The 25,971-nt window shown below is 37.9% G+C and overlaps 1 protein-coding gene across 1 annotated transcript in view; it reads right to left on the bottom strand.

Annotated features, from left to right (window-relative positions):
- Nucleotides 1–25,971, bottom strand: part of LOC135215266 (protein jagged-1b-like) — a 380,196-nt gene that overhangs the window by 43,786 nt on the left and 310,439 nt on the right. The window contains 1 exon segment of the mRNA XM_064249807.1: nt 18,535–18,589. Coding sequence (XP_064105877.1) covers nt 18,535–18,589 — 55 coding nt within the window.

Below are 25,971 nucleotides of genomic sequence, written 5' to 3'. Positions count from 1 at the left end.
GAGAGAGAGAGAGAGAGCGCACTGGTGTTCTGCACTTCCTTTAAACCTTTAAAACCACAAAACACGCACACAAAACATTTATGAAATAAAAAATAAAAATCAATCTGTATGATAAAAGCAGCTAATTCAACAGTCGCAGTATCCAGTGCAATACAATCATATCCTCACAGAATACGAGTATTCCCCAGCATTTCAATGACATATATTGGAATGTAACGGAGCATGGAAAACTTGAACGTAATGTAAACTTACGTTTAATATAGCAGTTAATTACGGCATGCAAGGCAGTGGCTTGTCCCTTAGGCGAATCAGTCACAAGTATAATTTTTCGAATATCAACAATCTGCACACACACGCATACACTAAGCATGCAAGCATCCACAATTATCAATATATTAACTGTGTCCCATTAGAAGGATTAGGGCTCAAATTTTGTTTAATTGCCTACACAGGACAAACTAAGGTATAAACTTCAAAATTAAAACTAAGGTACAAACTTTAAAATTGAAACTAAGGTATAAACTTCAAAATTAAATGTTAACGAAAGCAGACTAAGTGATAAACTAGAAAAAAAATCGCAAGAGGACACATAAAGAACACAGCAAAACACCAATAAAATCGACATGATGAAAGATTGTATTTGTTTGTGTGCATGTGAGTGTGTGTATGTATGTATTAGGATGAATGGATTTATGTAAAAAAAAAAAAAAAAAACTCGCCACTTCCCCAAAAAAGATCCGAACTTAAACAGAAAAGTCGCAGCAGAAAACTTCAAATCTTTTCCCGACGTTCCCTTACACCATAAGAAGCGCTTATCGGGAACCTCGGTTATGCATTAAGAGATTAATCTAATCTCTCGGTAATTTATAGTTCCTGGCACGACCACTGCGCGGACGTGGCGCTTTTAACACGGCCATTGCGTATCTAAATGACAAGTTAAATTACTTATATTTTCTCCAAAAAAGGCGGCATGGCATGGGACAGGGAGATATTTTCAAAAGTCGTCGATAAGAGAGGTCATATGCTTATGCAAATGAAAGGTAAATGCAGGTAAAATGCTGACGTTACGTTCTTGCTTGAGCAAATGAATTGTAAAGATAACGGTAAATTCGAGATACAGGCCTTAATTTCTTGCAAAGCGGGCATTCAAGCAAGTAATCTCAAAGAATTGTTGTGCTTTCGTTTGAGGACCTCAGTGCCTCCTTGTTAGTCGTTTGGCTCCCTGATCACGTCAGCCCTCTATACGAAAGTAGTAAAAGCAAGACTAAGATATTTTGAATAGTAAGACATCTACACATCATTCGTTACTTGTGTTATTTTCCTCAGAAAGACTTAATAATAATAATAATAATAATAATAATAATCCCTATTGATATTATCGTAACTAACAATATAAATGTGTAAACAAACATTGTTGGAAAATTTAGTAAGCTCCGTACTACAGCAGTAACTACTTGACTGCCTGTAATGTGGCAAGCCGCAATGAGTGTGAGAAGAGAAGTTACCGAAAAGTTACGTGAACACCCCATAGACTTTACCAATTTTAAAACTTATTTTTATAACGACCACCGCCTGCTTTCGATTTCAAACGGTTGATTAGCACTCAAAGTTTTAATAGCTCCAGACCTGTTTTTATTAAAGTAACACAGTCTTCACAACACGATAGATAAATAAATACTGTAAAATATTGAAGAGGTGGGAGAAGGACGAAGGCAATAACGAATACACTTATCTGATGGAATCTTAAAGAAATGTAGTTTATATCAATAAAATTCTAGAGTACATGTTTAAATTCAAGACAAATCGGAAAATAAAAGAATGTAGTGATAAGGGAATGATAAAAGTTAATACACGCAGGTGAGAAAAGGGTCACCTTTCCCACGCTGAACACAGGCTGATAAAAGATAAGGAGCAAAAAAAAAAATGAAATAAAATAAAGGGATTGATTGGATTAGTCGAAAACAAGAGATTTAAAAGGAAAGATGTATGATGTAATAAATTAATTAAAAATATTAGATATGTGTTGTGGGTTTATATACCATGTAATAACACTAAAGATTGATATTTTTCTTTTCCATTTTATTTTAAATAAGCATGAACAAATACATTTTAAGTCATAACTTATACCTATTTGATTTATTTTTGGGAACGTGTTTTTATACTTAGAATAATAATAATAATAATAATAATAATAATAATAATAATAATAATAATAATAATAATAATAATAAAGTTTTTTCACAAAATGTCACCAAGAGGCTATGGAAATGTTAATTTCCTTTTCGATGTGTTTCATAAAGCACTAGTGATTCATTATTTTGCTTCATTATGAATCTAATTTTTTATAGTGAAAACAAAAAAAAATGTCTGTGTTAAGAAGTAAGATATAAGCTTAGCAACTCAGGTTTAGATATATGAAAATTTAGATTTTTGGATGGAAAAGAAAAACCACTGTGAGAAATTTCCTTTTTTCGAATCTAAATCTAAATTCTTAATTGCTTAATTTATCTTAACCCTGCCATAACTTTATGACAGAATAATCATGAATGTAATTGAACATGGGTTAAATAACGTATATGTAATAGAAATACTGATGTCAAATTTTCTATTCTTTTAAATCTATAATCGAATGAACGCATTGGCTACCCATCAATAATGTTATCTGGCAATTCTTAAATTCACAATGAAAAGTAAAATGGTAGTATTGATATAATTAAAAAAAAGATAAAGGACTGATAACATGTAGCCAATAAGTTCAACGGGAATGTAACAGGACTTAGTAAAAAAGAAAATGTTTGAGAACATAGCTGATTACTTTCCTTCAACGAGAACAACAACAGCAACAACGAGAACAACACTTACAGACAAGGTTTAATCTCGTACTGAAGTCAGTGCTACCATTATTCCTGTCTGTCAATAAATCATGCTGGTAATCACACGAGGATTATAATCCTGATTAACGCGATAAGACCGCGATACGATATAAAGTTGAGAGTAGCTTTCCCATGAGAAACCTACCCAGACACTATAAAGGAGATTACGATTTCTCTGCTTTCAGCACAAAAGAAAATCAATCGCCATAACCGCTCTTGTGTGCGCTCACCAAATTCATGTCGTACGAGTTCAAAAACATTTTTAAGACTTAAAAAAATAATGTGCCACTGCAAATGATTATCTAGTAATCTTTTGTTAGCGAGGTTTTAATGGATAAGTGAGTAGATACTGTATTTATGAATGGTTTGCATCCAACTGTAAGTCTAAAAGGATAAAATGGAGAGAAGTAGAAAAAACTAATAATTTGAACACATACATACATACATAAACACATATGTACACACACACACACAACATCACCCGTATAACGTGTGAAAGAAACTGAATACAAATAACAAGCTCTAACGAAGCAACTTGGTCAATAAGAATGACATGCAAACAAATATTCAGTGAATCCAAAAACAAACGGGAAACATAAATGTAACAACGTTCACCAACTACAAAGCAAACCGCAATTCAGTGAAAGCTCTGAAGAAAAAAAAATCGAATGAAGACTAGTCTGTTTGAAAGCTTTCTCCTTAAAAGAAAAAAGCGGAAACACAATGTACAAGACCTGCCTCGTCTACAAATCATCCTGTGGATGACGATGAATAACGCACCCCAGCCAGACAAATTACGGTGATTAAAAGTGATGGCTACTGTTTTGGGTTACCTTTTCCTCTACATGGGGATGGGGGAAGCCGGAGAGGGGAGTAGAGACCACTAAATTTAGTTGACATTGAGCAGAACATGAAAAGGGACACTTCGATTTGCACTGGAAGGTTATTAGGAGTCATGTTAAAATCACCTTTTCGTCTCATGTGGGATGATTTCCCCCAAGGATTCAATTAACCGTTTACATCTTATGGTTGTAATAGTTCCAAAGCTTAACAAATCTCTCTCTCTCTCTCTCTCTCTCTCTCTCTCTCTCTCTCTCTCTCTAAGTAAAACTCCGTATCAATTTGTTATGAATTTGAAACAGCCAGTCAAAATCGAGTACACCTAATTTACTAGAGAGAGAGAGAGAGAGAGAGGAGAGAGAGAGAGAGAAGAGAGAGAGAGAGACTAGTGATTAACCTCGACTACTCCTGGGAATGTCGCGGCATATCCTGAGGGATCGAGTTGTTCATTGTTATGATTATATGTGACTACGAAAAAAAACAAAAAAAAAACACTAACCGTCTGTGCTCAGGTAACAGAGATTTGACGAAGTGCCCATACTGATAAACGATACCTTAAGTATTCTGCTATGATATACGGTTAAAATATCCAAATATAAGTGAAAAAAAAATACTTAGATTACAAGAGAATAATTGCTCGAACTGTGAGCGTAGAGAGAGAGAGAGAGAGAGAGAGAGAGAGAGAGAGAGAGAGAGAGAGAGAGAGCAATGGGACTGGGACGAAACATTCTGGCGTCTTATCGGTCACGCTTGACACGGGTCGCCTATAATTACCCATCTGATGGTAGTGTTTATGTGTGGATAGACAATGGCCCCGCGGGCATAAAAAGGGATTCCTTGTGCACCCGCCTTAAAAGATGCGATCGGATCCCACACCTCCCTACTGAATGCCACTCTGTGTGTGTGTGTGTGTGTGTGCGCGCACCCCGATACCACAAGTGATGGTGGGGATCGTATAGTTATGTATGCGTATTCCGATTCAACATTCGGTGGTGATATTACATTGACAATTTGTGTGTGTGTAACCTAATACCAGAATGGATGGTTTTTATAGTGTGTTAATGTATTCTGATACCATAGGTAATAGAGAGAGAGAGAGAGAGAGAGAGAGAGAGAGAGATAGATACTACACCGATGTTGATCTTATAGTAACTGTGTGTGTTTATGTGTGAGGGTGTGCGTGGAGGATACGGGGGTAGAAGGTGGCTATAATTACAGGTAAGGGACAAAGAGAGAGAGAGAGAGAGAGATAATTTCTGCATATATCTAATGCTTAATGGACTGTGAAATGAGATGAAAGGTTTCCGAACTAGCAACCATTGCTCTGTGGGGTGTGAATTCTGTTTAGACAGTGGAAAGTAGACATGAGCCAAAGGAATGGTTGAGAGAGAGAGAGAGAGAGAGAGAGAGAGAGAGAGAGATGCGAAAGTCTGGTTTTATTTGCAGCTTAGTTCGTAACACACATTAAGAAAATTTTTCCAAAGAAGTCGTGTAAAGGCATAACTTTCATTGTTTCTCTGATTGTAAAATTATATCTGTTTTAAGTTCTAAATACTGTCCTTGCAACTTGTCCTTACCTTGACAATTACTGCAACTATGTCATCTTACGTCTGAACCAGGCCTCTTTTAAAAATCACTATGATAATAGTAATGATAATTATAATGTGGAACGTAAAGAGACCTCCAGAGTGTAAATAAATATAAAGATAATAACCTACCCAGTGGAAGTGAACAAGTTAATATACAAAGAAGCCACAAACATTAGACACAGAAAATGGGAGAAGCAATGTTACGTCTTTATAAATCTACAAAATTTACTCAGCGTCACTTTTCGGGATTGTAAATATATCTTAAAATCAGTAAAAATGTCAAAACTCCCTTCCAATTGAAATATTAACAGAAAATAACTGGAATCGAAGAAGAAGAAGAAGAAAAAAGACAAAGCAAAAACGTGTCAAGGCTAACCATCTCGAGACAACGGAAACCAGACACGAAAAGAGAGAGGAGACCTCAAAATCCCATAAAATCACGGGGAAAAAGTAAGAAGAACGGATAACGTGGAAAAGGGTAAATCGCATTAGAGACGGAGAAATTAATGAAAAGGTAAAAGGTGAGAAATCCTACAAAGTCATGAAAAAAGGAAGAAACTGGCAAAAAGATGAAAAAGAAAGAAAGAAAAAATTCTTAATTTTATAGAAAAGAAGCATAAACTACGAACAATTAAAAAACATTGTCAAAGAGCAAGCAAACCACATAAAATTGAATCTGCAAAGATTGAAAACTAAACAGTGAAATCAAAAGATGCAAATCCCCTCAATCTCGAAGAAAGAAGCAAAGGAAATAAAAGAAACTGAAATCAACCCGAAAAAAGTAAATAAAAAAAAGATAGGAGGAGAAAAAGCAAAAGAAATGGAGGAAAACTGGAACGGCCGAGCTGAGAATGGACTACTGGAAACGACTTCCCCCACCGACACTCGAAACCCCACCAAAACGCGATCATTTCCGGTCAAAAGGTTTTTGCCAATTAACGCGTAACCGTCCGTGCTGGTTTACACCACCAACTTCTTATGCCTCCCAGTTTTCAGGTTTCCTGAGAGAGAGAGAGAGAGAGAGAGAGCGATTTCTTGTCTATATGTGCCTAGGAAAAACAGAGCCCTTAGACTAGTCATCAACGAGCAGAATTTCGTTTTTGTGTCTAAGAAAAAACAGTTAGACGCGAATCATCTAGATAGAGAATAACTAACAAAGATAGGGGATAAAAAAGAAAGGATGTTGACTGCAAATCAAATGAGAAGATAGAATCCTTCTGCTTGATTTTCAACACCCGAGGAAAAAGTCAAACTCAAACCACCTGTCACTGAAGTCTTTACAGTGTGGATGTTTACACCGGATCTAAACAAACTTGATTCCTTCTTGATAGTCCTTTGCATCTATCTTCGAGCATCCTCATATAAATAAGCAGAATCTTATTTTTAGTGCCTGTTGAAATAAAAGCGATTTCCTAATATTTTTCCGTCAGTATTCTTTGCGCCTTTATTCTTGAACATCGTCGTTGCAAATGATCCTGCCCAAATGTTGCCATAAATCGAACTTAAAAGTCAAACACGTTTTGTTTTGAATTGCAGCCTTTCTCGGCGTTATACATTAATATACCGTTTAAACACCACCTCCCGGGATTTCCAATTAATACGCGTTGTAATTAATTCACACTGGGGCCGCATTCGGATCATAATTCAGCAAAGGAGGTGGACAGCGCAGATGATTCAGAAGGCGGCAGGGGTTCATAATTATTATGGCGTCTGGGAACCACGGGACGAGCTACATATTTTACGTGGCTGTGCAACGCGTCCTCCCCGCTTGATATATTGAGCCTAGTTTTTAATATAACAACAATATTTATGAGACCCTATTATTCAACTCCTCCATCAGACGGAGTAGCAGCGGCGGTAGTGGAAGCGGCAGAGATAATGGTATGGGAAGAGCTTTCGACGTGACCGCTCTCCTGACGATAGTCAAAGAACTACAAGAATAGGTGACCATCTTCCTGCGGGGGGTGAAAGAGTCTCAAGAATAGGACTCCCATTCACGAAGGAGATAAAGACGTTATTTCGAAAAAGGGCTTTATTCGGGAAGAGGAAAAAACTTGTTAATGACTTCACTCCCCTAATTACACACTGGGTCGACATTCTACAAACCCACAGCTTTCTTAACAAAGGAACCACAATACCCACAAGGCGGCTTTTCACGACGCCTTTTAAAACGGCTTGAAAGTCCTTCCTTCGAAAACATAACGAGAGAGAGACGACGAGACTTTTGTTCCAGGATAAGACGAAGGCTGGAAACCAGAAGGAGCATGGGTGGGGAGAAGAGGAAGTTCGTATTTACTGGAAATATGGAAGGGTGGGGGTTGAGGGGACGGGGTGGGGGAGATGAGGCGGATGTTCTGGAACAGGAACTGGAGTATGAAGAAACTTTTGACTCGCGTGAAAAGGCAAAGAAATAGATGGGGGCGCATAAAGAGTAAACAGCTTTTAATAAACAATTAATCTGACGTTTGCACAGGAAACGAGTTAATACGGCTGAAATGAACAGAGAAGGACAAGAGGAGGATGGAAGGAACATCAAAATCAGAATGGAAAGGACATCGGGGGTGTTACAGGGGTGCTGTTATCGACGAAAGTTTGGGGGTAGGGGAGGGTTTTCGTCAGGGGTATATACGGAAAGGTGGTGGGGCCATTGGGACTGACGATAATTGCTCCGTATCGAAGGCGACGGCGTTTGGAGGCGCCTCTCCCTTCCCTTTGGCCTCGGCATTTCCTGATGTTCACTGTGCACAGCGTATGTGTGTATGTGTGTGTGTGTGTTTGTGTAGGTAAACGCGCGCGCGCGTCTCGTGGGAAACTACTGCCTGCCTCTGTCGTCACGACTTGGAGGCCAGCCAATGACCGATCGACCGGTGTGTGGCTTTCTTGACCTCCCCGAAACTAGCCACTGACTGACCAAACCAACGCGTGACGTCACAGGTGCAAGAGGATGACAACCAATGGGAGACCCCTCTCCGGAACCCGTCGTGACCCGAGATCCCGAAGATAGTGTATGCGTTTCAAAAAGTTGCCACGCCAACTGAATGGATGTGTAACTGGGTCAATGTAGCTAAGTTGGGAATTAGGAGTAAACGGTTTTAGTAGGAATATACGTTCCTGAGACACGGTGGAAGGGCAATCTTTTGTATGAAGAACGTAATTAGTATTTTACATGTTATAACTAATGATATTAAAAAAAATAACAAAGTTTCATAGAACTTTATGACAACAGCGAACAGTTAAGTCAAATTGCAAACCCAACAAACATCTTCGGAAGAAAGTTTGCACACCTGAGCATTCTCTTCGGGTCTGGACTATGTATGGGCAAAGGGTTGTCCAATCTGTCATCTTTTTCTTATTGAAATTCTCTAAGAGCAAATCGTACTCGTAACAAAATTAGGATAAAAAAATATATAATTTTAAAGATATTTCCGAACCTTTCCATTCAAAACAGAAGAACGCCATGCCATAAGAAAATAACTACAGCAATATTTTCTTCCTTAGAAAAGGGAGGGGGGAGGGGGGGGGGGGCAGTGGAAGACAAGACCTCGAAAGTTTGTGACCGTCCCGCAGGATAAGAGAATCCTCGGAACGACCTTAAAAATACCTTCACGTGCCTGAGATTTGACCTTAAAGAGCATGCTTTAGCTGCTAGAAGATGGATGCTACAAGTTAATGCACTATTATTATTTACCCTTTATCCCCTTCTGCCTCTCAACTAGTGACAATGCCCCTTGGAAAACATTTATTGTTCTCCTCCGTACTGGAATCACGAACGATGTTCAATGGCTGTTCTCCTGAACACGGAGAGAGAAAAGCAACGACTCCTGGTAGGGGAAGGGAGAGGTCGTCTGGAACCTCTCTTTATGTTTCCCCTTACGCTGTTCGTCGTTTTCGTTCGGAAGCTGCCCAGATAGGGCATTCCATTCGTTCACACACACACACATGTGAGTATAAATTACTATAATATATATATATATATATATATATATTATATTTATATATATATATATATTTATTTATATATATATAATTTTATTTATATATATATAATATATATATATATATTATATATATATATATATATAAGGTTTGTGTATGTGTATACACAGGCAAGCTAACAACAAAAAAGCCTGGTGAAAATGCATCCATGTAATTTCTTGATACTATTAAAAGATAGTTTATATAAATGTTTATAGATATATGTTTATATATACATACATACATAATTATAAACATTTATATGAACTATCTTTTAATAATGCAAGAAATTACAATGATGGATTTCAATACACTCTATTAGCTCTTCTTTCATTATCTCAAAAGTCATCTTGGAGATGATTTAGAGGGAAAGGATCTACCTTATTTACTGTAGTGAATAACTTAAAACTATTTTTTTATTTATTTTAAAATGAAATCACAGCAAAACAACAGTGAGACAATAAAACTTTTCTTGAAATCTAATTTACCAAACTTATCAGGAGTACGAAATTTGAGGTCACTTCCTATAACAGAAATGGGGGCAAACTGCTTTAAACGAACTGAAAATAACATGAAACATTTGTTGATATTCCTTTTTGTAAAAACAAAGGGAGCCAATGTAGTCAAATAATGCATTGAGAACATGACGCACCAACACAAAAGTCAACATTCAAAAGCTACCAACCATTGGGCAAACAAACCAGTGGCAACTCGTACAGCCTTTGCAACAATGCATACAGATATAAGAATTTGCAACGGGGCTGCTATCTTCGGCAATATTTCCAGGGAAATCTAAGTGGCAGTTATTGCAGGGCATTATTCATCATCCAGGCAGAGTTGCAACATACTACTGACGATGCCCAGGTCGAGGAAGTACCCCACTTGCAATGCAGGGTAACTTCGCCAGTCGCCGGCAATGATTTACATCGCTTCGAGTTTTGAGGCTGGGAAGTGTACGTACATGCTATTTGATGCTGAAGGGAGTTGTTGGGAGAAGTAAGCGTCAATTAAAAGATGGGTAGGAGATGTAAGAGGGAACTTGTACTCTGTAATTAGGGAACAAGAGAGAAAAACAAACCTTTCAATTTTAAATCAAAGAAAGTTATTATTCAAGTTAAAAGAGTCGAATTTTCTGCTTGAGAAGCAAACCGTGCACAATAAATCCATTGCATTATTTTCAACATATATCGTGGAACATTTCTTGGTGTTTAACAATCAAATCGCCATTTAACTCCTGAAAGGAACCCCCAAATCATATAAGTACAGGAACATTGATTTTCCATCTCTTCTTAAAAATCACGAGTTTCACGCACACTTATTTCATCATAATTCTAACGCCGATTTTCTCCTCTTCCCTTCAATTTCACGCACAGCAGTATTTCTGTTGCAGAATATAATCATTCAGTGACGTCCTCACTCTTTTCTTCTCTAATAATTCATCATTAGTTGTAAAAAGCATCAAAACAGACATCCATTGTAATTGGTTGATTCGCGCAGTCCCCTGCCTCTTTAAATCCGCTGACACCCCATCAATACTTGGGTATCCCAGTGTTCCCCTGAAACCGCAGAAGGACCGACAACAAACTTCAAGATCTAGCCTCAGCGTGGGGCCAAACAAGTTGGCGAATCAAAGCTGGTGTTTTTCGACTTCGAATTATGTTATGTTAAGCTACATTTCACGGTTTTCTTTCTTACGTCTAGTGACGGATTCTTCTTCCATGATATTTTATCAGTGTCAAGAATACCGAGGCTCTTGCTTGGAGTAAGTGATTCTTGGACTGAAAGCAGTCTGTCTTCTAGATAAATCAGCTACAATACTGACAGATAAAACTACAATTGAAATATTCAATTTTCTGGAATTCTGATAGATGTTGCCAAGAACGAGGAACTGCTGTCACCTTCTTCTGTACTCATATTTCAACGGTGCACGCGCAAGATTCGTGCTTGCGTATCATACATACCCTAGAGCTCTATTGGTAGCAACATCCACAAATAGAAATATATTACAGAAACCCTGACGACAAACGTAGTCTATGTTTTAAGCGTTTGTCTTGGTTTTATAGCACGAGAGAGAGAGAGAGAGAGAGAGAGAGAGAGAGAGAGAGAGAGAGAGAGAGAGAGAGAATGTCTTGTACATTTGTTTAGTTTTCACAAGGTAATGACTTTACAAAATGCGCACAAGTAATCTCATTCACCTTAATTGCACGTAAAAGTGTGTTCTTATCTCTGCGAAATTCTAACACATCCCAAACGGATATTAACCCAATATTAAACTATGGGCTCCCAGGGCTCCTTATATATAAAGGAACCAGCACCTAACTCAAAAGCTGTGATAGCCTTAATAACCACCTCTGATCGGCCACAGCGGGGTGGCTGAGCGCCTCCGGTTCGTAGGGAGGCTGTAAATACTCGTTTCTCCATACCAGAGAATTATGTACCTCTTGTATACCGAAGGTCGGGAGGCCTATCTATTGGCAAATGAAGTGTTAGGTATGATTATAACAGACCAACTTCATTACGTGACTATAAAGTGTCTTTATTAAACTTGACCGAATATTTTATTCTTCTATTTGTGGTTTTTTAAAAACGCTGTCACGGCCAGTATCAAGGTAACTTGGACCTATGCCATCCTGTACATTGGAATATAGAAAATGGTATAATATGTAAATGACCTAGCAACAGTTTAGGTCGAAAAAAAGGAATTTTATTTCTTTGTAGAACGAATAAGCAAAGGTCATCAGTTAACTTGGGGATATGAAAGATGCATCTCCGATCTCCGTGAGATAAAATATGGAGATTGTAAATTCAAATGTCAGTCAATGAGGGTCCGCCCCTTCCCCTACATTGCAAACTTCGGTTATACCTTTTACACTAGTTAGAGGTGGCAGCTGCAAGCAGAAATTATAGTCTTCATAAACAGGAATGTACCGTTATTTTAACACGAGTCAACGATGGGAATGTTGGGTAAGGATAAGAAGTAAACTCATGTAAGTGACTACGGAGAATGAAGGCACAAAAACTATGGACGCTCTGTTACCTTACTTAAAAAAAAAAGTCTTAAACAATTTTCATAAACATAGCTAATGAAGAAGTGTACTAAACTTCAACACTAACGGAACCATTTATACAGTGACGAACGTTAAGTAAGTTTGGATAGCAGAAAGGTTCCTGAGGACTAGTTAAATTGTTTTTTCTTATATATTTTTGGTTCATATTACCGAGGAGTGTTTTAATTATGAATCCTTTATCTACGGGGTGAAGATTGCTTCGTCGAGCCCCTCCAATTTTGATGGATACCTCACTTCTATTATTCATCTTTCAACCTTTTCTCTTTTGACGCTACAGTCAGTTAACAACCAGGTACATAATCCACTGATTGATTTACCAGAGGCAAGCTGCATTTTAGGGAAAGTGTTTATATCGTACCTTATGCCCGTCTCGGGAATCCAACGCTGGTCATTCAGTTTGTGAGCTGAACGACGTCCTACCACTGTGCTACGAGAGAGAGAAGAGAGAGAGAGAGAGAGAGAGAGAGAGAGAGAGAGAGAGAGTTGCATAAGCCCCTTCATTCCCTTCCCTTAAACTCTCCCCTTTTGGGAGAACCCTTCCCGCATAAATTTTCTCGCTCCGATGAACTTTAGATGCCACATCTTGAATCAAACGGGTAAAAATATTGACCCCTTCAATTCGGGCCTGACAAGCGAGAGATCGATTCAGGACTTGCAGGAATGAATATATACGTCTCGGATGAGAGCAGTGAAGGCAAGAGAATGAATTCTATATATATTTTTTTCATCCAATGACTGATTTGCATATACTTTTGATTTTTATTCAACCTTAACTTTTATGTTTATTTAACCATGAAGAAAAATTCGTTAACATCTAGATCATCTCGAGATGGTTGAAAAATTGATTCCAAATATTTTAAAACCTGATTTGCATATTGTTTTGATTTTTATCTAGTTTTTAAAAATTTATATTACATTTGAATATGAGGAAGAATAATATTGGTTAACAATGTGGATTTTATGTATGTTTCATTTATTCCTTTATTATTTTTTTCTTTTACACTTTTAAGCATAAGAAATACTAATGTCTAGATCTTACCCAAATAAAATTAGTTGCGTCCAAAGAAATCAGGTTGACAAAATGAAGAAAGTTTGATTTTAGAACAGGGCCAATGCACTATTTAAATCAGCGGCCAGAATCAAAAACATTTCTAACGACCCAGGAAAAAAGATAAATCACCGAAAAGCTCAAAAACGACATCTCCACCAGACATGCCGAACTGGAAGGATGCATATCAAGAAGGAGCATAGTCTCGGTGACCTTTTGCAACCCCCCCACCACCACCCCCCCCCCCAAAAAAAAAAAAAAAAAAAAAAAAAGTGCTGCAATAACTTCGGAAGGCTTCAAATGCTCCAGGGAAACTGGAATACAAAGTATGTATAATATGGAATATATGCGTTTTATGCAATTGAAGGTTATTTTTTATTTAGCTTCGTGATTCTCGATTTCTATAAAATGCGAGGAACAGTGGATCACAATAAGGCCCGAGAGCCACCACAGTAGTAGCGGTTGATTTTATTTTTCACTGAGATGGCAAATCACGTTATAAAAATGCATTGAAGTTTATTTGACCCAATACATAAGAAAAAGTAAGCTGAAATCTACCTTCCTTCCTTTCACACACACACACACACAGCAAACACAACACAACCACACACACACCACACACAGAGAGAGAGAGAGAGAGAGAGAGAGAGAGAGAGAATCCTCTTGCAAACGAAACTCCCATACTCGGGTACTTTCCCCGTTTTTGCATACGAAGAGGAACATGTTAAACCAGGAGGAAAAACACTTAAGAGAAAAGCAACATTCTCTCTCTTTCCCCAACTCTGTCTCTAGGGTTTACTCTCCTACTGCCAGAGGTCAGGTCAGGGTATGTCGTTCGCTCGGGACAAGAGAAAGCTGGGTCTTAATCTTCCGCCAAACAGCTCTTTGAAGCGACAAAGTGGCACGAAATTAAAAGATTTCCAAGTGACTGAGGTTAAGAATGTTAATCGACCCTTGTAAACTGCGCGTGCTTAGGGGACGCCCCCCCCCCCCACCCGGTGATTCATTTCTTTCAGCAGTAAAACGCAGCAAGAAAGTAGTTTCTTTTTTACCTAACTACTCTCTTCATATGTACTTTATCTTATTCCTTGCATTCGTTAAAGGGGTTGACGCTTGGAGGCGTTCTCCTTCCGGTTATTATGGAATTCTTCTTGGGATGAAGTTGTTGGCACCATGCCCTGCCCACTGAATTTCATGAGGATAATATACCGACCTCGTCTACGTTTTCAGTGGTCACCCATTCAATCTCTGACCAGAACCAGCACTGTTTAATATCACTGCTCGAACGACAGGAGGCATAGGGAACGTTATCCGCGAACGGCATTATACACAGGCAGCCGTAGTTCATGGAATTTCATTCTTAATATTTTTCAAGGCCTCTTTTAAGCCGTGAAAATAATTTATCTCGTGGCTTGGGATAGAATTCTGGAACCTTGCAAATTTCTCTCATCTAAATTCTGTCTGGAATCCAGCTTTAATGTTCTATTCAAGAGATGAAAAGAATAACTGACTCTTCATCATTCTAATATTCTTTTGAAGACGCAAAAATGTTGCTGACTCTGTTTTCCTCTGAAATTTAAGAATCTGATGATGCCCGTCATACTGACGTCGAGAAGTATTAAATAAGCTTATTTATGGAATATCTTAAGTCTAAATTTTCCCATTGCATGCTTAGTAGAGTTACCGTTTCTTTATGAACTACTAACAGACGGAAAGAAAGAGAAAGAACTGATTGGTTTATACACGTATGTCCTGGCGTAATAAAAATCATAAAAAACTACCCTTCATAAAAGGTCCACCATCATAAACAACCATCATAAAAAAAAGTTAACCTTTATCAAAATTCAACCCGTGGCAACAGCCACACAAATCACACGTGTAAATACACCCAAAGAGAGAGAGAGAGAGAGAGAGAGAGAGAGAGAGAGAGAGAGAGAGAGAGAGGCACTAATATTGAGTATTTCGTGATTATGCGTTACGAAGTCCTGCGTACGTCACGGACGTCCTATTTGTTGCGACTGCATCCGCACGACCTGTTGACAATAGAATTCCCTCGTGCATGCAATGGACTCCGAAAAAAGCCAAAATGTTACGATAATACTTATTAAATTCCGGGAGACGAACGAGAGATGAAAACGAGACGGCAAGAAACGGACACAAGAACTATCTAAAAGCAGATGGCGAGACAGAAGTCATAAGCACACATTATTATTAAGCGATCGTTTTCTTTCGTCTAATGCAAGCGCGATTTAGGTACGGGATCTTCAGGGAATTCAGCGTATCGGATTAAAAACCCGACATTAAAACTGAGTTTCAATGGAGGTTTCTACTGTCACGACCTGAAGTCAAAGAATTCTCTAATACCGCGATCGTCAAGCGAAATGTGGAGGCCCTAAATATGAACGTAGAAAACGCCTGACAGTGGTAAAAATAGTAAAAGCTGCCCTCTATAAATTGACCGTAAAAATAACAGTCAATATTCATCCGCATTAGAATACCAAACCAGCGATTCTTTCCTTTGGTAAACAAAAATATTTTATACACATGCTGACGACCAATAAGGAACTACCAAATATGAAACCTAACCCTTGTTACGACCTCCATTCTTTGTATGTATTCACACAACCACAGTCCAACCGCCCCCTCCTCCCTCAATGTCGTAAAAACGGCGCCTTAAATACCTTGGCGAATTCCCTATAAAGGGCCATTACACATGGAAATCGTCGAGTTACTTTAAAACGGAGTCATCGGGATGACCAAGAGGTCTTCCACCTCACCACTGTGCGCCTACCACCAACGGCGTCTTATTATCTATTCCAGAGTCCAAACACGGGATTCATTCAAAAGCCTAACATGTGTAACCTTTCGTGAGAGAGAGAGAGAGAGAGAGAGAGAGAGAGAGAGAGAGAGAGAAATAAAAAAAAGACGACTGTGCGTTGTCTGAGCCCCGGTTGATGGTCACTAAACGTGAACAATACACGTTTGTTCTCGAGACACAAAACGAGGTCTCCAACGAGCACGTTTATATTAAGGAAAAGGGTGGGTCCGGGGGTATTCTGGGGGTGCCCCAATCAAACCCTTATAAGCTCTGATCTCCACAATCCGTTTAAAGACACGCTTATAACGGAGGCGAGTTAACTTTATTCGAAAGCGGGCGTTTTCGATTGCCTTTCCACGCGCACACGCGTGGTTTTGTGAGCTTGCGTTTGTGTGGGGAATTAACATAAGAGCATCGACCTTTTTCTGAAGGTTCAGAACTCAACGGGGAAATGTCAATATTTTTCAAAACGACGGAGAAAGAGACAGAGAGGCTGGCATTATTTTTATCAGTGAAGAATGGCAGAAGGCGAATTTTATGGTCCTGAGGGCCAACGAGAGAAAGGAATAAACGAGAAAGGTCTGTGTAATGATAATAGAAGTAATAAAAGCTTGAACGAAAGGGTTCGCTGTATCACGGATGGAAGAGAGCGAGAAAAGAATCTTACTTCTGCTTGCACATCAATTCAAACTTTTGAAAAAGTTCTCCCGTAAAAGCTGAACCAAACAAATTCATGGAGTCAATCATGCCGAAAAGATTCTCTCTCCAGGGACGAGTTATTCTGTTGGCTTAACAAAAATGCCGCCCAAACTTTGGAACATTTGTAATAACCCGAAACTTTGTATCCAGTAACGAGGGAACAAGAAGGTAATCATTCACACATACACACACACACATACAGAGAGAGAGAGAGAGAGAGAGAGAGAGAGAGAGAGAGAGAGAGGCGCCTTACTGATATCATCCATCTCCGTTTTCAATATGCTTCTAAATTACATTTGCAAAGAACTTGTAGAGAGAGAGAGAGAGAGAGAGAGAGAGAGAGAGAGAGAGAGAGAGAGAGAGAGAGAAATTTGTGTTTGCAATGCAAGTTCACCCACTCCCACCCTGAGCTTTATAGCCCACGACTACTGCACGCCTGCATCACCTAATATATAATATGAATTTTTTCCCCTGATACTTGGGTGAGCTTACAGTGGTAGAGAGGCGCATTTCCCTGTACTTAACATTCTTATGAAAATTACTTTGCACGGAACTCTCCACGGAGGAGGGGGAGGGGGGGGGGGGGTGTGTGAGTGTGTGGAAGAAAAGAGAGACGAGCAGCTGACGATGTTACGAAATAAATGTTTAGGGGCGTACCGTAAGTAGACCTGCTTACGGAATGTACCAGTGCGATGTTTACATTATGAAGACACGGAAGGAAACGTTAGATGGAGAGTTAAAAGTTAGACTTAGGAGCGGCGGGATGGAGGTTGAGGAGTAGGGGGTTGGGGGGATGAGTGCGAGTTAAAGGGGCTGGAAAGAGGTATATAATAAATTTTAGTTTTGAACCTTTTTGTCTTAATATTTTCTTATCACAAGAAATGTTTTCAAAGTTCTATTATTTTAGCTAAGTATCATATTTTTTATACTTCGTGTTTTAAATGATGAAGAAATTTCTAAGTATATTGTAATAATGCGTGCATATTTTCCTCTGAAAAAGGCCAGACAGAATAATAATATAATATTTCGTATTTCGCCATTAAGATCACAATAGAATTTTTCTCATCATTGAATCTTTTACCTCTCCCTTCGCCAACTTAATAATTTATAAAAAACATAAAATACTGAAATAACGTTCATAAAGAGATTCAAAGCTGTAAAGAGAGAGAGAGAGAGAGAGAGAGAGAGAGAGAGAGAGAGAGAGAGAGAGAGAGAGATGCCTAAAAATAGCTTAAGGAATATGAAAGTGAGATTGGAAACATTTCCCACTACTCGACATTATTTTGTTAAAAAGAATAGCTAAGATCTAATTAGAAATAACATAAAGGTTTTTCTTGTACACAAAATAACAATATAAAAAATTCCTTAAACCATTTTTATTAAACACTGTTCAAAATATCTGAAGGTATAAAATAAGTAAGAAAAATACAATATAAAATGAAGAAATATCTGAAAATAAATAAGAAAGAGTACAATATACATTTCCGAAGATGAATAAAAGCAATACTTTTATCCAAATGCAACCAAGTAAAACGATCGAGAATTAAAAATAAAAGAGAAATACGTAAGAAGAATGGAAGGAGTGGAGATGGTAACTTCAATATGTTTGTAAATTATTACTTACTTGCACTCTCCGGGTTTTGAACAGGTTCCGTGATGGCACCCTTGCTTGCAAATAGCTGTTGAAAGGAAAGAAAATACCCGTTAGTTAACTGATAACACAATGTAGTGGAGAAAGGTAATGAAAGTTCAAAAAAAATGTTTTTTCCTAAATGAAAATTCAGTAAATGTCTCGACCGTCCTCCCATGAAGGGTTTATGGAACGTTTTCGTTAAGATTCCAATAAATTTTAAATGATTTATCGTGAATAATTATTTTCTGGCGTTAATAACTATTATTGTTGTAAAGGCAGATTACTGAAAACCATTTAGTTAGCAGTAAAATCTGCTTAATGGAATTTCCGTCAGATCATCAGGGGTTCAATACATTTTCCTTTAGATTATGCTTGCTATGTCTTCAAGAGCCCCCTTTTCAGGTAAGGAGTATCTCCATTCAGAATGCAATAATGATTTAATTTTCGTCGTTTATTTCTTTTCATCCCTCCCTTAGTGATTTTTCCAATTCTCTTCATTCACTTCCGGGTTTACTTCAAGTTCCTATAGAGCAACCGGTTGTGACTCCCACTTACAAATTCAGTCGGGGAAACGTCAAATCAACTTATCTCATGGCGTCTCTTGTCCTCTAACAGGTTTTAATTCCCCTTTTCGAAAAGACTGCTCTCTGGTCTCTTTGAAAAGATATCAATTTAATTTTCTGTTTTAATGATAATAATAATAAAAAAACTACAGGAACATATTTCAGGCGTAAATGACTATAGTCAGGCGACGCCATAAAACGAACAAGTCAATCAATACAACGGTCTGAGCAAGGTGATCTTTCCTCTCTTTGAAAGACTCGCCTGTCGTAGGTAGGATTATAAAATTCAGATCGTTACTAAAGCCAACATATCCTGAATGCTTTGGTTTTCTTCTATTCTTCAAGTCAAGTATCCTGTTGAGACTTGACTTCATTTCGAAGCATTTTCTTCTTCCTAATAACTGGAGTGATAATGATCACAATAACAAACTGGAGGTCAAGTGAAATCATCCGATCTCCATTAATAGGGACAATAATTTTTTTTGTGTGATTTTGATTTCCTTTTCACACTTTCTTCATTATTATAGCCATGTACCCTCTTGCAATAATATCCTCATTAATTATGAACTTTCTCTCTCTCTCTCTCTCTCTCTCTCTCTCTCTCTCTCTCTCTCTCTTCTCTGTGTGTAAATGACTCAGATTTCCACATCCTTCCCGGAATTTCTCCATCCCTATCTCTCGTCATTATAATTGGGAGTGAGCCTATACCCTACGTCCATCCTATAATCAGCTATTTATCATCCGATGTAGGAGAGAGAGAGAGAGAGAGAGAGAGAGAGAGAGAGAGAGAGAGAGAGAGAGAGAGAGAGAGAGCGCCTGACGACAAATTTATGGGTAATTGATGCAGAAGCGAAGAGTATAAATAAGTCAACATCCCAGTTTTGATTAGAGAGAAACGTTATCTTCCAGCAAAGATTAGAGAGGGATCTAATATATAAAGAAAGAAAAAAAAATAAGAACGGGGAGGTTAATGGGTCGCTGATAATTAAGAACACACATTATTATAAATTAGACTGACGACGATGTGTGTATGTAGTCTGACGTTCACTAACGCACCGTGGAATGAAGTCTTGGGAGCATAAACTCGGCCACAGTCAACCCTGGCAGGTTTATTATCCGAGTTACTGACCACGTGGCCCGTCGGATCGAACGAGACTTCCTTCGTCCAGGAAACGGCAAAATGTATTTGATGATAATCGTGATCTTAATCGATGCGGATGGAGATAACGTTAAACAGGGGAAATATTTACAACGTGAAAAGGGTCAAATTTACAACGGACGCAATCAGAAAACTCCACTGCTTTCTGTAAAACGATTTTATCTGGTTGTTAATTATAAACAATAGCAATTACACCGGCAAGTTAACATCCAATGCAATCACGTTTTATTTCAGAATGTAACAAGGTTGTTTTCATGACAGTAAAAGTCGATTTGAATTTGACTTTGTTTAGTACACCCTTAAAATCCGTTCCATGGACTTTTTTCGCTTGGCCTTCATTATACAAATCTTCGTTGCTCTTCTATTTTCTATATATATATATATGTTTTCTTTATATAAATATATATATATATATATATATATATATATATATATATATATATATATAAGAGTTTGCAATAAAGGGTCATATTAGTAAACAAAAAGAGCAGAAGAGCATTGTTTTTTGGGTGTGCCTATTCCGGTTCGAACGATAATGACATAAACAGTTATTGTTGAAAAAGGTCGGAGGCAAAGCTCTGATTAACTTTATTGTGTATATATATATATATATATATATATATATATATATATAGTGTGTGTGTGTGTGTGTATTATATATATATATATATATCTATATATATATATATATATATATATATATATATTATAATGTAACCAAAGGCTGTCAGACCTGGCTCTCTCTGCCTTTCCGAGCTCACGATGGGTAGTGGATAATATAAAATCCAAATATTGGTGACTTGGCAACTCACCATCCGTGACCAGGTAGACGGTGGTTTAATTAGGACTTTATTCATTGACTTCCAGGTGAGAGGACTTGATATAGTGGACTTCATAATATTGGTTAAAGAAGAAGTAGTGAGAGGGGGGGTGGGTGGAGAAAGGGGGGGGGGGATGTAAGGATGTGGGGGGATATGAAACGTAAAATAGGCTGTCATGTAGAGTGATATGCAGAGTTAAGCCACGATGAGGAAAGAAGTGGAGGAGGAGGAGGAGGAGTAGGAGAAGGAGAAGAAGAGGGTCTGGAGGGAGGGGAATGGTGGCGGAGGGAGGAGGAAGTTGAGGAACGGACGTTAAAATAACAGAATACGAATAAAATTCTAGAAAATCAACAGAAAAACGATTGAACAAAAGATTTAAAAGTAGATATAAAGCACTGTTACATTTGGTAGAGAGAGAGAGAGAGAGAGAGAGAGAGAGAGAGAGAGAGAGAGAGAGAGAGAGAGAGAGAGAGATGCCGGGTGAAGGAGGAGGAGGAGGACGGGTTGAGGTGGTAAGGGAACATGAAATAAAACTTTAAATGAAAATAAAATGAAAACTCTTGAGGAGAAAGGCTTGATCATTCGATTTCGAAGCGAATGTACGTTTTAACTTTCAGCAATGAAAATGTGAAAAGAGAGAAGAAAAACCGTTTGCGTGACTTTGGATGCAGCGTCGCAAGTGAATTATCATAATTAAAGGCCACGTGCATCAGCATCCAGTCAAAAAGACACCTCCCATACCAGTTATATGAGAGAGAGAGAGAGAGAGAGAGAGAGAGAGAGAGAGAGTCTGACTCAAAATTCATTCCAATAATAATATCCTCAAAAGCAATGCTCTATTAATATTCAACTTGGGCGGGTTACCTCTTCTCTGCATAATGGGAAGCCAAGATGAAGTAACCCTTGCGTCATGACGTCACAGACGTACCGTAAACATCATCTCTTATCTGTAATCTCCTTTTTATTAAGGTTTTTAAAAAATGTTTTTTTTAAATAAGTCACATTGATTAGAAAAAAACAGTCGCATCACTTCCGATGACACTGGGTCCATAAACAAGATGCCTGACGGGTTAAAGTTCATGTTTGAAGGTGAATACTTGACCCATATCACCGTAAGGCACCAGGCTCTCTCTTTCTGTGTGTGCTTTTGCCTGCCAAGGTTTGCAAATGAACAAAAGGGAAGTTCGTTATTTACAACTGCGGTAACACCCTCACTTTATTGGTTTATATTTGCAGGATGCTGGTTTTATGACAGGCTCTTCAAGGGCTCTGGTCTCTCTGGCTCGGGCTTTTGGTGGGCTTATGAGTCCCGCTTTTGGAAGTTAAGATAGACACCATTTCTTCTCCGTCTTGATCCGTCTTCCTCGGGTAATAATGGCAGTTGTGGAATAACCTTTGTTCTCTCTCTCTCTCTCTCTCTCTCTCTCTCTCTCTCTCTCTCTCTCTCAAACTTCAGTGGAATGATGATTTCGATTAGGGAGAATTTGATCATGATAGCTCGTATATTCAATGAATTATGCCCTGTTGTAAGTACAAAATCTTTACATGCTGCATCTCTCTCTCTCTCTCTCTCTCTCTCTCTCTCTCTCTCTCTCTCTCTCTCTCCCAATCTCCTTTTAGGATGTACAACTGTTATCGATTTATAACAAATTCATTTTTTCTTAGTACGTAAGAGGAGAGCCCAGACTGACGAATGAGTAATAATATTTTTTTCATGACTACCTGCAGGAATAATCTCGACCAACATAATTACCAAAAACAGCAAATATTCAAAACTACTCGAACGGTTTCAATTCTGAAAATGGAGTCGTCACTCCCCCGCCGTATTTTACGTAATTACCTTGGGAATCTATTATCCGTCTATTACCATAACCACGGCGGGTAAAAATATGGGGGTCTATTTAACCACTCAAAGGAAATTTACATTTCAGACCAATCCCTCACACTGGTGGTCATTCTTTGCACTTTCTCTCAGTTACTCATTCCATGCTTATGCTTTGTTACATAAATAACACAAGAAATGTCCCTATGGGCTGATGTTAAGAGCAAGAGCCTGTGTTGTCATAGTAAAATATGAGGATTTTCAATGGAAGCTCTCGCTCTAAAGCTGTTGTGTAATTTTCATTATTCATTTAACAGAATATGCTGTGTACTTTTACTTACTTAATTCCGTTAAAATTATTAATAATTGTATCATTTATTGTCTTTCTTAAAGAAATTGTTCACAGAAACCTTAGAATAAATAAATAATAGTAACTATCAAAGAGGAGTTGATCTTCAGGTAATAAAGCATAAAATTCTAAAGATTATGTAAGCTTTGTATTACTCATATGTGTAATGAGAGCCCTCACTTTAAACTATCTGCAAACGGCTGATTACAATAATCAGTCAAATACTGTATAGGACGGCTTGTGTAAAAAATAAATCTGCAGTGGTATTTTCCCTTTTCATTACTCAACCATATTACGTTTTTAGCCAATTCCGAGAAGCTCCAAACAGTCATAGTAAATTGTGTGTAACCAACCTGTCTGGAAAAGCAGTTATCAATTGAATAAAGGCAGAACGATCGTATAGGAAACTATCCGGTAATGATTCTTTTAGGCACACGCATTTGGGTTACCATAACCTCATCAATCAAGACATACGCTTGACACCAATAACCCTGATGGAAAGAAGTTGGAATGATTTTTCAGTTGTGGAGTAAAAGGTACTCCAAGGGTTCCTGAACACTATTGTCAAATATACTACCGTAATGAAGGATATTTACTATACATAATGGTCTAGTTCACCTATGCATGATTTAATGTATGTCTGTATTTTACGTATGTATGTATGTGGGACTAGTATATATATATATAATATATAATATATATATAGATTATATATATATGTATATATATATATATATATATATATATATATATATATATATATATAAACACACTAGGAAATTACTTTTGTGATTCGCACCAGTTACCTACAAATCAATGTAACAGTTTGAAAGTTATTGCTGTAATGTAATTTACGGCAGTGCAAAAATAATACCCTCATACGTGATATATGAAACACAAAATTATGTAACACACCTAATGAACTCCTTGCGACTGAGGAGAGAAATAAAGGTTCAGCGTAATAGATGGAACGAAAAAGAATGCAATGTAATCAGCAAAGAAAACACATTACGTCTCGAAAAGCAATTACCATATTCATTACCATGCAATAATAACAGTACTTTCCCATGGCAGAACCTCAGACCCCACTTTCGGTAAACTACTAACCTTCAAATTACAAGGTAATTGAAAGCCATTTGCTATGTCCATCACACCCACCAATTTGAAAATGCGAAGAAGAAAAAATGCTGTAAATCTCCAATCCTTCAAACCTGTTACAGTTTGAAAGGAGCTGTGTCACCTGAGAGGTGTATTTTGCATAATTATTCCCTCGGATTTATATGTTACCTATTACCATATGCATAAATGGAGAGCTAAAAGGCCTTCTTTATGAGCTTCAAGAGCCGATGAAATGGGCCTTTTTTTTTTTTTTTTTTTTTTTTTTCAAAACACTTGGAACCGAGATAAATCATGGTGGCCCGCTTTCCTCGCGTTATTAATGAAGCATTTTAAAGGAATTGCTACCTCACATAAGAGTCAGCTATTTTTCATTTTTTTTTTCATTTCTGTGTGTTATTTATTGCTCATGTCAACAAAACCTTACGTATAGGCCCGTTCAGTTTCACATATACAACAGTTCTTTAAATGCAGCTCATTAGTTATGTTTAAATAAATAAAATCTTTTGCGATTTGACTATATGCAATACCAATCAATGACAAGGTTTTAAACATAATTTCCTAGCATAGATATTATACATACGTACGATTACTTATATGGTATATACAAAGTCAGAATTTTTCTACAAAATCATATTTACCAAAAGTGTAAATCATTAAAGATTCATTGTCTTTATGAAAAAAAAAAATCGACTAAGTTGAGGACTATGAAAGAACATGAATTCCTTCTCGCTCCATCTCCCTTTCCCATACTTCCTTACCTCCCTCCCTCCCTCAACCCATGTGTATTCACACTTCATCAAGTTGAATTTCAAAATCGGGCGATGGTCGCCATGATATATTGTCGAGTAGGGTGACTACATACGAAATTCTATTCATGCTTATGATTAATTCCCGACCGTAAGATCTCATCGCCATCTCGGGCTCGAACGAGCCCCCAACACCCAACCAGACCACAAAAGAGTAGTTACCCGTCCCCCCTATATAACAAAAACCCCCCCTCCCGCCAGTTCCTTTCCCCGCGGTTCCAATCTGTATTTCCTTCCTACAGTTTGTGAGCGCCTTCCTTTTACCACTTCATTCGCGCAAGAGGATCTTCCTTATTAATTCGTAGTCTATGCAATCCTTCTCAATCTGCCTCTTGGCCTTTCGGTCTCTCCCCTCCTCCACTTCTTGTTATTACTTAATTTTATAATCTCTCTCCTTCTCTCTCCACCTTCTCTTCGTCTTTATTTAAAGTGAACACCTCATGAAGGTAATTCTTATTCTCCTTCCCTCTCCCTCTCTCTCCCCTCTTCTTCATTCCATCTGAATACTTCATCAGCGTGATTACTATTAGGATGGATCAGCTACCTCCTGTGGTTACTCCCGAGTCTAGCGCTCATAATCATCCCTCAACCACTGGCAAATACCAGTCATACAGGTGATTTAAGCTGCCCTGAAATCTATAGCTCCCTGATGGTCAACGCTAGGCTTACGGCATATACCTGGTCAAGCTCTTTGAATGTTCCAGAGTACAAGGAAATTTCGAATTCATACATAATAAAAACATGAAACTCGGAACAGCTAGAGATTTTTTTTATTTTAATCACGGGGAA

The sequence above is a fragment of the Macrobrachium nipponense genome, chromosome 19 (genome assembly GCF_015104395.2).
Source record: "Macrobrachium nipponense isolate FS-2020 chromosome 19, ASM1510439v2, whole genome shotgun sequence".
Taxonomy (NCBI): Eukaryota; Metazoa; Arthropoda; class Malacostraca; order Decapoda; family Palaemonidae; genus Macrobrachium; species Macrobrachium nipponense.
Note: the sequence above shows the minus strand (reverse complement) of the source record. Positions and strands in the feature narration are given on the sequence as shown.